The 12391-nt window shown below is 38.5% G+C and overlaps 1 protein-coding gene and 1 pseudogene across 7 annotated transcripts; both read right to left on the bottom strand.

Moving 5' to 3' along the window:
* Positions 1-1425: 1425 nt before the first annotated feature.
* On the bottom strand, positions 1426-6123 carry LOC103698016 (pentatricopeptide repeat-containing protein At1g74630 pseudogene; annotated as a pseudogene). 2 transcript variants are annotated; one of them, XR_016400132.1, is made up of 3 exons: positions 6076-6123; positions 5834-5883; positions 1426-5744 (listed from the first exon to the last, which is right to left on the bottom strand). The product of XR_016400132.1 is annotated as a pentatricopeptide repeat-containing protein At1g74630 pseudogene, transcript variant X1 (transcript). The 2 variants fall into 2 exon arrangements; XR_015976962.2 differs by lacking the exon at positions 6076-6123 and having other exon boundaries at positions 1426-4184; positions 5694-5744; positions 5834-5889.
* LOC120113014 (catalytic/ hydrolase) lies at positions 6004-11556 on the bottom strand. 5 transcript variants are annotated; one of them, XR_016400133.1, is made up of 10 exons: positions 11345-11556; positions 11185-11255; positions 9094-9173; positions 8726-8825; positions 8591-8644; positions 8385-8462; positions 7828-8305; positions 7675-7732; positions 6716-6837; positions 6004-6275 (listed from the first exon to the last, which is right to left on the bottom strand). XR_016400133.1 is itself a non-coding variant. In XM_089929999.1 (10 exons), the coding sequence occupies exons 1-10, from the start codon at positions 11529-11531 to the stop codon at positions 6131-6133; spliced, it is 993 nt and encodes a 330-aa protein (XP_089786125.1). In that variant the 5' UTR covers positions 11532-11552; the 3' UTR covers positions 6004-6130. The 5 variants fall into 5 exon arrangements, 4 of the variants coding, with proteins under 4 accessions (XP_089786125.1, XP_088575661.1, XP_088575659.1 ...); XM_089929999.1 differs by having other exon boundaries at positions 7828-7925; positions 11345-11552; XM_088719535.2 differs by having other exon boundaries at positions 7828-7925; positions 11185-11249; positions 11346-11547.
* Positions 11557-12391: the final 835 nt, after the last annotated feature.

The raw sequence follows: 12391 nt of genomic DNA on the forward strand, positions 1-12391 counted from the left end.
AACTTTTCTGTTTTAGAGATATCTTGTCTGTTCGTTGAGCTGACAAAAAATGAAAGGTAGAAATATAGCTAGTACAAAAAATATAGCATAAAACATATAATTTGCAACTCTAAACCAGTGATTTTAATCTAAATATTTTAAAATATATGCAATTAAAAAATTTCAGCTAATCTGAATGTTTTTAAATCAAGATCAAACTTATACATGTTATAAAATGGTCATTTTTATTTTTATTTGATGCATGGATAAAATACTTTAAAAAATGAGATATATTATATGGTACAGAGAGGTTTGTAGAAAATCAGATAATTCATCAAAAAATACTAGAAAATCATATATGAAGTCACCATATGCTCTTTAACACCATACAAAATAGCTCTCTTAATCTGATCCTTAATGTATAGACTAATAGATCGCATGATTTTTGGTGTATAAGTAGTTTAGAAATAGCAATTCAATAGCTCGGAGCATTGATGTATGACCCACAACCTTTAATTTTAAAAATGCTGCAACTCTAAATTGGAGCCTGATGGAGTGCTTTAGGGGACATTGCTACATTGTGGTGCAGCTCATGGTAATGTTGAGCTGGCTGGGACAGTGACCTTCACCTTGTCGACTCGAACCTTTCTATGACGGGAACAATGTCCTTGTGTCAAACACATGCTTCTACGGGACGATAGGATGATGTGGCCAAGGTGAGGAGATTCATCAAGGATTGAGGGATACTTTTAGACTGCAGCTTGTAGTTCCATTGAGGTCATCAATGTGGTGAATGAATTTATCGTTGGGTGCAATGCCCATCCTCGGGCTAAACAGATCCATGCTATGATGACATATCCATGAGGTTGAAGGCTGAGGGTCATGTGCCAAAAACCATGTCTTGCTTGACATTAATGAAGAGGATGAGAAAAGCGCTGTGTCATCGTAGCGAGAAGTTGGCTATTGCATTTAGCCTAATTTGTACTGATCATGGTACATCATACTGGCCCAAACCGAATAATACGAGGCATACCATACCGTACAAGTTTAGTACCGGTATCCAGTATGGTTGGCGTACTAACACTCGGTAAAAATTTATACCGTACCGACACTTAGACGGTGAACTTTGGCACAGGTCTTCACAAGATTGAGAGTCATGAAAAATCTTTGAGCATTTGAGGACTGTCATCTAGCCATGAAGTTGATCTCAAAGTTCTATGGTTGCAAGATAATTGTAATGAATGCAATTTCGAGGATGCAATGTGCTCTTGTGGCGATCACTGCTAATGAATACATTGCTCCTGATTTTGTGCTTTGAATGCCTGTTTCTTGTAGATCTTTTGCAACTGGTTGTGTATGTCAAGCAGAAGCAGGTGAAGCAAGAGGATGAAACAAGAACTCAGAACTTCGACCGGATAAAACAATCTCAAAGAACGGATACTCAAATTCCTCCAAAGTAAACTTAGTAGGCATTGTTGCTCGCTCAAATTCATGAATAAAGAATACAAACAGAATGCATTTACCAGGTATGCGATAATATACATGTGGCTCATACAATAATGTCAAACAGAACCTCTAACCAGAACTTGTCCTTCCAAGTTAGTGGCAAGCTCTTAATATATATACGTCTCGGTCGGCAGACAAGATTCAGCTAAAATTATCTCTATACAAGCTATCTACTTGGTGCTTGTCTCCACTTAGCCACATAGTGGATGCTTAGGGACAAATTGGCCACACCGGAGGTGAGCACTGTTCCCATCTATTAGATGCTAACACAAACAAACTATTTGAGCAGCAAATTCTTTGCTTGTCATTGAAAGAATCACCATTATATCTATGAATAAAGTTTTTTGATAAATATTTTAGATACTCTAGGATCATGCCCATAAACATCACCGTCCAGTCCTGTCCCAACTATTTGGCATCATCTTCAAAAATCCTTATTGGTGACATTGTTATCAAGGCAACCTCCGTTGTCGCCACAAATCTTTCCAAATCCCTTCTCAGAACCTTCTCTCTTAGATGGTCTGTTGTAATGATGGATATCTTATTCAATAACACTATCCATAAGCAAACAATAGATGATAAATTCTGACAAGCATTCACCAATAATCTGAGCAAGAACAAGACCCCCCAACGAAATGGTGAAAGCGGTTGCAGTCCCTCACTATCACTTGCCTATCATAATGCTTCGAAGCCAGCTTCAAGAACTGATGACAATCATCGCAAACACGTAGGTTCTTAAATATCCGAATGGTAGTTCCCTTATCCGTGCTTATTAGTCCATAAGCAAGAGCCAATTTCTCACTATGATGGAGGAGTACTTGCTCCCTTCCATCATTATCCATATCATGCAACGCAGAAGAAGTGCATGGCACATATCCCTCCCTCTTCAATCTCACAGCCATTTGGTCCAGCATTTCATGTATTGCTTTGCAATGACGATGATGCTTGTCTCCAGCTAAGAATTCATGAACTCCATTGCTCACCTCGATTGAACTGCACCCAAGCTTCTTTACAACTCCCTTCTCCTTCATCATCCTCCTTATTTTTGCTGCATCTTCCCACCTATTAGCTTTAGAATACATGTTAGACAGCACAACGTAGTTTGCACAACTTTGAGGCTCCAACTCTATGAGATGGAATGCCACCTCCTCTGCTAACTTCACATTCCCATGGATTTTACAAGCGCTGAGCAAAGATGCCCACACCATGGGAGGAGGTTCCATTGGCATGCCCAAAATCAAGTCATGAGCCTCTTCCAGATGTCCAGCTCGGCCAAGCAAATCCACCATACACCCAAAATGTTCCACCTTTGGCATCAATTTGAACTGCGCCATCATCATGTTGAAGTATTTCAACCCAAACTCCACCAACCCGCCATGAGCGCAAGCCCTCAAGATCCCCATAAAGGTAACATCATTCGGCCAAATCCCTTCACTTCTCATAAAATCAAAGACCTGAAATGCCTCTTGTGCTCTCCCATGCATCGCAAAGACCTCGATCATTGTACTGCACAAAAATGCATCCCTTTTCATTGCATGGTCGAAAACTTTTCGAGCATCCTCCAAACTGCCACACCTGCCATACATGTCAACAAGTGCAGCAGTCACATAGAGATCCATCTTTATCCTTTGCTTCTGAATGTAGGCATGAACCCATTGTCCAAGATCCAATGCCCCCAGATGAGCACAGGCTGGTAACACCGCGACGACGGTAACCTCATTGGGCTTCATGTCCGTAGCTTGCATCATCCTGAACAAGTCCAAAGTCTCAGAGAAGAGCCCACAGTGGAAGTAGCAACCAATCACTGCATTCCAAGACACCACATTTCTCTCCGGCATCAAATCAAACAACTCCCTCGCAGCAACAAAGTCGCCAGCTTTAGCATGCCCAGAGATCATCGCATTCCAGGAGACGATGTTTCTCTCAGGCATCTCATCGAAAAGCCTCCTTGCAGCCCGAACATCACCCATCTTGCAGTACAAATCGAGAATGGTATTCCAAGAAGACACATTTCTCTCGGGCATTCGATCAAAGAGGTCTCGGGCGAGCTCGAACTCGCCGCACTTCACGTGGCCGGCTATCATGGTATTGTAGCAAATGGCGTCGCGGCCGTCGGTCCGGTCGAAGACGCGGCGGGCGAAATCGGGATGGCCGCAGGAGCAGTAGGCGCCGACGAGGGCAGTACGGAGGGGGAGGCGGGTGTCCAGGCCGGACTTGACGGCGAGGCCGTGGGCTTCGAGGGCGGTGGCGAGGGAGGGGAAGGCAGCGGCAGAGCGGAGGACGGCAGGGAGGGTGAAGGGGTCGGGGGGGACGGAGCGGGCGCGCATGAGGGCGTAGGCGCGGAGGGCGTCGAGGTGGGCGCCGGAGAGGGCGAAGGCCTTGATGAGCGTGTTGTAGGAGAAGGGAGGGGAGGGGTCGGGAAGGGAGCGGAGGAGGCGGCGGAGCTCGTCGGTGGTGGCGCCGGAGAGGGAAGAGGCGCGGAAGCGGCGGTCGCGGCCGCCGACGCCGCCGGATTTGAGGGTTTGGGAGGACTTCTGGGGCCATTGCTCGGCGGGGACGACGGTTGGGGACGGGAGAAGGGAGATGGAGGAAGCCATGGCGGTGTTCGCTGGGTTCAGTGTTAGCTGTAACTCTCCCTTTCTAGCTTTTTTCTTCTTGGTTACAACTTGCTCTAGCTACATTTTTATCATTGCATCCTTCTATTTGAAAAGGATTTAAAACTTAGTAATAAAGATGAAATTGATCTTTTTAGTGGGAGCAATATAGTAGAAGATATCAAAATCAAGATTTATAAAATATGATGTTTTTTTGTGTAAAAATGGAGGAGAAAATATGATTGCACAACTTTTTGCTAAAAATACTCAATTAGCTACAAGTGAATCTATTTGTCTAAAGGGCACTCCTCTTTTTGTCTTGAATCAATTATTAGAAGACAATGTAATTGCTGTTGTAATTTCATATAATTATCACTTTTGGATCAAAGCCAAAGAGAAATCAAACTGGATGGTGAAAATCAGAATTCAAAGTCTCGAATAAAATATGATTCAATCTATAAAATTTTATTACCTAAGTTGTCATAACTCAATACAAAAATTTGAAATCCCAACCTTAATTCAAAACAATTTATTGACTTACTTACTAAATCAACTTTCTATTAGAAAATTTGCTATAAATCAACCAGCGAATATTAGTTTGGATGGTGTGACCTCTCGCCTCTTATATGAGAGATCAAGAGTTCAATTTTGGATGGTGTAGATGAATAGAATTTTAGTCAATTTGGGTTCCACCAAAAGGCTCCACCTATCATGTATATATATATATATATATATATATATATATATATATATATATATATATCAAAAAAAGATAATATGATTTAAAAGGTACCATGTTACAATAACCAAGTGTTTTGAAAAATAATTTGCTTAATATTTTTGGTATCAGAAAACCTAAGTTATAAGATCATCTATGTAAAGCATTTGCAATGCATGATTATACCATTTGAAAAAAATATAAATATCAAAGGAAAAACAATAAAGTTGTAAAAGAATTATATCTAACCATGATTTGTACTATCTAATAAAGAAAATTGACATTCTAATAATAACAAATCTTGTTTAATATGGTTAATAATGTAAATTAGTAGAATTTGAAGTTAGTTTAGATGATATTATCTTAACTAGGATGGCACCCATGCTGCTCTGAAACAAATATGCAATGGTCTCTCATCATGCACACATAGATATCTTTTAAGAAGAAATGATAAGTGGTTTTAGAGTCTTGCTAGGGCTTAATAAGGAAGCAAATCGTGATCTCAGTTCCACGTTATAAGTACTTTTGATTTAGGTGCCGGATTCAAAGATGGGCCTGAGTTTGACCGTATATAATGTAAAGTATCGTAGTAAAAGAATGAGGTAGCTTAACTTATGGTTTTTTAGGACTTTAAGAGAGCTATTTTAACAAAGAAAAAGAAGGAATTGGGGTTAAAAAATAAATAATTTAAATAATTTTTGTTATGAAGTAGTTTCGAGATAATAGATCATATCAAACAGCTTGGATGCGAGACTCCGATTGTCTGATCATAGAGGATATAAATATCAATAGATAGATAGATAGGTATCATTCTATTCCAAAAAGATATCGAATATAGATAGTCAGTGGTGATTCATAAATCCTATTTCTTTTGATATGGTTTTGTATCCACTTACCCATGTCTAGAAGCTCCAAGATCCGCGCGAATCCATCATCATATTGCTTACCTATGTTGGAAGACAAATGTTGTTACTTAAGATTTGGCTTTAAAGATTTTGTCTCAAGGCAATCTTAGGTTAAAGATGGTGTTATCTACCTCCAAAGTGAAGCTATTATTACTTCGCCTCCTGCTGTGAACTTGCGCATCTGTCACATTACCTTCTGGTTATTTCATCCTTGTCCAAAGCATTCTTTGATTATTAAGGAAATGATTAAAGGGCTTATTCGCAAACTAATCGATCTTTTGCAGTTCTTGGTGGCAATTGCTTCAGCTTGTTATCTTGAGTGTTTATTCCTCAAAATATTGTTGTTTACTCATGCTTAAAATTCTATACATACCAAATATCCCTCCCTCTTTCTTTTGTAATAATTACTTCAATTTTGTTCAATATTTCTAGGAGTGTTCGAAGAGTTGCATCGCCGTTCTGCCCATAATCCACTCCAAATCGGATGATGAAACATGTATCTGACTTGCAATAAGAGAGACAGCTTCCTTTGCCTCTTTATAGCCGCACTCTGAAGCCACATAGGGGAAATCGCTGCAGCAATATATATACATGAAAGTGAATGAGCTACCAAAAATAAAAAAGAGTTCTAAAGCATAGAATTTCCGATTTTAGCCTGTTTGGATGTATGAATCATCGCAAAATTCTGTTAATGGGCGAAAGCTAAAGCAAGGCTAGATGTTATAAGGAAACATGTTGGATTTGTTTAATTCTAAAATCATTAAAACATGAAACTGAAAATTTGTAATTTAAGCAGAATTTCTTGATCCACTATTTTCACGTCATTTTCCTTTATTATCCCTTTTTAGTTTTGCAACTAAATATCTCCTACTAAGAAATGGAATATCTGAAAATTCTGAAATAATAAATTAAGGAAATAAATTAGTAACATGACGGAGAGCTCCAAATGTAGCCTGCATGATCTAATCACCAATATAAACTACAAACTTAGGTCCTGGGAGAAATGGAAATACCTTCCCCACATGACTCGGTTCGCCCCATAGCTGGAGATCACTTGGGAAAGAAGTTCTCCAGTATCTTCATATGGATATGGTTTTCTTGACAAGCGGAAAAGGGCACTGAACTTCACGTAAACCTGTTGAAAACGAAGAACATATGTATGCATTTTGTGAAAAAAACCAAATTATAGGTTTATGGAAGAAGTTTATGAAGATCAGTTCTGGTGGTTTGAGAGTATGAGGTGAAAAAAAATACAAGCAGTACCTACATTATGTCCAACAGGAACCTAGGCTCATTGGAAAAGCATAGTTTGAGAACTATGATAAAAAACAAAGAATTTGAGACAAGAAAAATTTTACAGCAAGGTATATATAGAGGAACAAGATAACAACTGTAAGTGTCAGTCACCACTGTGAAGCTATTCAGCAATTGCTGTGGCCATCGCTCGTTTTCATTTTCCTTTCTTTTCTATTCCTTGTTTTCTTCTTTTACTGGGGATATTTTAGAAATCATGACATTAGTTGACTTAGACCTAATTTACTAGTATTTTAAAAATTAGGCAGTTTATTCTTCCAATGGCTCCGCAACAAACTGAACTATGTGTTTTGAGGATAAAATTGTACCAACGATGATCAGTAATCACTTGATTATTGTTTATCTAAAAATAAGGAGGCTCCACATCTTTGTTTTATGTAGGGTTTACATGCCCTATTACCACATGGTGAGTGGTTTACTATATTTTACTTTGAAATCTAACAGAGTGCAACTACATCTATGCCAAGACTGCAATCCTATTTTGGCAAAGGAATGCATAGGAAATTAGTCTTTCTTTGATAAGGAAAGGCATAGAATTTGAAGTTAACATCACCAAGCAAGACACCGCATATGCTACTGCAACAAGCAGAGGTAATCCACTTACTAAGCTTCAACCATAAGTGTAGGCCTTTTTTTTCAGAAAGATCCAAAGCATTACCTGTGGGAATCTGGAAAGATTTAGCAGTGCAGAGAAGGTTTCTCGTTCTCCATCATTTCTGTTATATAACACATACCATTAATAAAGCACTTATAAAGTGTATTAATGATTGAAGACCAATTATCTCTAGAAAATTTACGAAAATGAGCTTACACTGGTGGTTTGCAGAAAGCCATGTGATCAAGTAACACAACAGTTGAAGGATAGGTTGTGCATAGCTCCTCTATTTCTGAAATGTGTAAACTAAGACCCTGCAGAAAACCTTCATTACATGAAGAAACATCATCATGGTACTTTATATTTTCGATTAACCTGATGGATTAGGTGTAAATGAAAGCATCTGCAAATTTGGACTTTATCAGTGTAGTAGATACTGCAACAGGTTCCATCACCAGAATTCCACCATATCAACCTTCCGCAAATAGTTGCTTGGTAAAGTTAAGAGTTATTGCAAAATAAAACCAAGTGCAAATGCAAAAAATTGGTGATTACAGATGGATAGTAGTGATTGCTGCAGGAATCCTATAATCAGACAGTAACAATTCAAAGTTATTTAACAATATAATGACTTCACATCGTTTTAAAGAAAGATATCTGCATATTTCATCATTTTCTGCTTCCACATTGAGATCTGTAAGAATGTAAATTGTCACCTTTGATTGCCCATGCATGAACTAGAAAGCATAAGAAAAATGAGTAGGTAATACTACCTTCATACACATAATTCCAACTGGTATGCCAAGTTCTCCTGCTTTCGAAAACATTGCTTTACCAATTTCATTTGTTATCTGGTAAGATCAGGAGAATTAGTTTGCTGCTACAATTGAGAGAGGGGATGGTCCAAAATTAAATGGACATAGAGGTGCTCTGGGGCTCAATGTCATGCTAAATAACCAAATGGAAGCAGTCAGCATACCTTTTGACCAGAAGGCCATAAATATGGGTTGAAACGAACAGCACAATATCCATCCTAGTGAAGAGAAGAACCAGACAGTCAATAAACGTTCTGGTTTCAATTCTGTGATAATGAAAAGATAATTTTCTCAATGACCTTCAGAACTAGATCTTCAAGCTGCTTAATCCCACTTCCATCTTCCGCGGGATTTGCAAGACAACAACCAATGAATTTTGATGGCTGCCTCTTCAAAACACTATCAGATCAAAACACGTATGGTGAGGCAAATGGGTTGAAAGAGGAGAATGCCTTCCTGTTGGTAAGGTAATAGATGGAAAAAGAATATTGGCTAAAGAACAGTAAATCTGAAAGAATTTTAAATCAAATGAAATAAGTTATTAATGCTACAGTATCATGTTTTCCTTCCTTATAGTGTGTCCATATGTTGAATTTGCAAGATTACATGATTATGAATAGAATAAACAGGAATACAATTTAGCTGTATCTGAGAATGAGGTACTAACCTAGTTACTAAAGAATGGTCAAACATATGATTTATGGGCTGCACGATGAGAGCACCATCCACTCCTGCTTCCGACATACACTGAAGTAAAAAAGAGACAAAATGATTCTGTTGTTTAGCATTACTGCATTTGTGCATATTAATGTTTTATCATGTTCATGAATAGATTCAATATGCAAGTACAAGATTCAGAAAATTTGTTATTGAAAGAACATATATTAATATAGGCATCTTGTTGGGAATGTTATGTAGATGCCGGGGTATATAAGGGAAAACATAAGCACGATGATGTAAATCATAAAGTGTGCGCGCGCATGGCCCCCTACATAAGAAACAAAAAATGAAAAGAATAATACCACCAAGAAATAAAAAGACTGAACCTCATAAAAAACTGGATTGCGTACCTGCCTGCATTCCCTTAAGGGTTTTTCGAATATTACTATTTTCTGTTTCTTGCTTATATTATAAAAAAAGAAGTCCTGTTCCATGTAGTATTATAATTTCCAAATCCTCCTTGTACACACAAAACTGAAGGCAGTTCTGCTATCAATAATGAAAGGCTTCATGAATTATTCTCAGGCTATCTAAACATAGTCTACCTTCTGAGAAGAGCCCCATGTACAAGGAGATAATGAATATTAGATTTGTTTTCGTTTCTCTCTCATTATAATTACAAATTTTTCATGATCAAACTTACTATGATGTCCTTGGCACCAGACCTTTTGAGACTGCAGGAAATTATAGCCATAGTTCCACTTTATCCACCTCTATTTTGAAATCATTCTGCCCCAAATGATTTTTTTCTTTGATTACTTCTTACAAACATTACTATGAATCTATATATGACATATTCGTTATTTACCAGGATATGTGACAAAGATCAAAGATCTGTTACTCGTTATATGCGATGTGTAAGCAAGAACCCACGGGTTTGAGGTTCTGAAAATAGGTGGGTCTCTTTAATGGGTATCATCTTACCCAGAAGACCTGTTTACTTTCAGTCTTGTCGAACAAGTGGTCATTGGTGAATGAATTATTTTTGAACAGTTAACAATAATGGGATAGGCAAGTCTGTCGCTCCTCCCAATAATGAAGGACATATACAAAAGGTAAAGGGTGCTAGTCATCTCCTAGAAATCAACTTCCCACATGATCCTCTCCTGCAAGAATTCCCCATTTTTAAGAATCGATTCCATCAATTGGCATGAGAACTTGAGAAGGGTAACCTGGAAAGTCTGAATCTCCATTGGATCCCAAGCATTTTATACATGCAAATATCTATCTAAGAAGACCGTAAACTTGATCAGGCCTCTGCAGCAAAAGAAGAGAATGGCATCATTTACATCTTATTTAGACTAAATGTCTAAGCATCAAGTGTTGGATTGCCAGTAATGTGTGGATCGTTGAGACATTTCTGTCCTTCGATGGAGGTCTAGTACAAAACATGTTGAAGAAAGTATGAACTCTTTCAGATGATGAGAGAATAAAGAGCATGATCAAGAACTTTAATACTCCTTTCCCTGCACCCTATACAGCAATTTCAGCATCTAATGTTTGTTATGCGTTATATCCCACAACATCCTAGAGATTCAAAAAAAGAATTCACCTGATAACTCAGACAAGGTCCATATTGGCGAAAAAGACTAAATTAATGTCTAGAAATCCTCAGGCAACCATGTAATTTTAAAGGGTTTTCACTAAATGTTTGCTTAACTTCAAAAAATGTCCATATATTCAAATATATGTGCTCAAAGGTGCCGATACATGAACTTCCAACCGAAACACACTCCTATAATTACCAAAGAGATCTTTAGGTTGGAATTTGCCCTAATATCTGCTGTTCTTCATCTAATCATCCAAAAAAACCAAAATATAGATTACATTTGATTTCCTTGAGAAGTTAATGAAAACAACGAAGGAAAGAACCAATATAGAGAGATAGGAAGGCGTTTACATGAGTTATGAAACAATTGCCTCCATAGGATAGCTAAAAGAGAGGCCTTTAGGCTAGAAATTGTTCAATTGCGTAACAATTATTCCTGAAAAAATTATTATACCCACAATTTAATAAAACTAAATAAAATTTAATTACCTTGAGCAAGAAATCAGCGTCTCCAGGGATCGAAGGCTCCTGGCCCGGAAAATAAGGATACTTCTCTGCAGATTAATTAGAGAAAAAAAAGGACAGAGAAGTGGACATGAGCTTTATCTAGTCTCTACACGTTGGGACTTTGAGAGATTATATGGCATCACCTCTTGGGGAGAAGCCCAGACATGGAGATGGGAGTCCACAATCTTCAGGGAAGGAGAGGAAGAAGGAGTAATAGATTGTGACGAGGAGTGTATGGTTTTGGAAGCCATACTCATGGTGGATGAGAGCTTCTTGGAGGAGAAGAGGAGCGTTCGTGAGATGAAGTAGGAAGTCGTAGCAATGGCCATGGGAGTTCCTTATGTAATGCTACCCTGTATTCTCTGTGGTTCCCCTGCCGCTGCACCAGGCAGTTTTGTGGTGGACCATGATACATTGTAGACCGTCCATTTGATGGACCCAGGCGCCGGTAAATTGGGCTGCATCTGCACCAAGCTTGATCCAGATCCAATCTTATAATGTCCGGGATTAAGAGGCCGGACACAGATATCTTAAGTGGCCCTTTTTTTTTTAATTTATTTTAAATACAACCACGTCTAACACAAAATGTACATAAGTGCAACCAACAAAATCGAGAAAGAGACTCTGATGAAGAAAAGAAGGGATAGCCGTTTGGTTCTCCCAAAGAAAACTTCCAGAATGATGAGCCGCAAAAGATACTATCTAATCGGTCGCACTTTTTGCCTTCCGGTAAACATGTATTGCCCAAAAAAATCACACTCTTTCACTAGTCTCTGAATGTCGTGAAGCAATGATTGCTCGCCCATATTACTATATCAACTTCAAGCCCACTTGATCACTATAGCCGAGTTTTCTGTAAGGTAAATATAGTTCGTACCTAGAACATTTCTTACATAAGAGATGCCTTCCTATGCAGCTCTAAGCTCGACACCAATAACAGAGGTGTCGAAGATCTGCCGTCCTTCGATCGTCACAAGTCTAGTATTATAATTTTTGATAATAAAGTTCACAGTCTTACTATTTTCTTTTTTAGCAATACTGCCCTCAAAATTTATTCTAAGAAAACTCGGAGGTGGAGGCTTCTAGCCTGCACTTTTGGAGTAGCTTAATGGGCTCAGCCCAGCTTTCCCAACAGACCTAGATGGACCGAGCCGGCGGTCCATTATCACTCAAGTCTCACGCAGTGCTT

The sequence above is a fragment of the Phoenix dactylifera genome, chromosome 4 (assembly GCF_051530095.1).
Source record: "Phoenix dactylifera cultivar Ajwa chromosome 4, Ajwa_hap1_PhDact_Kaust_v1.1, whole genome shotgun sequence".
Classification (NCBI taxonomy): Eukaryota; Viridiplantae; Streptophyta; class Magnoliopsida; order Arecales; family Arecaceae; genus Phoenix; species Phoenix dactylifera.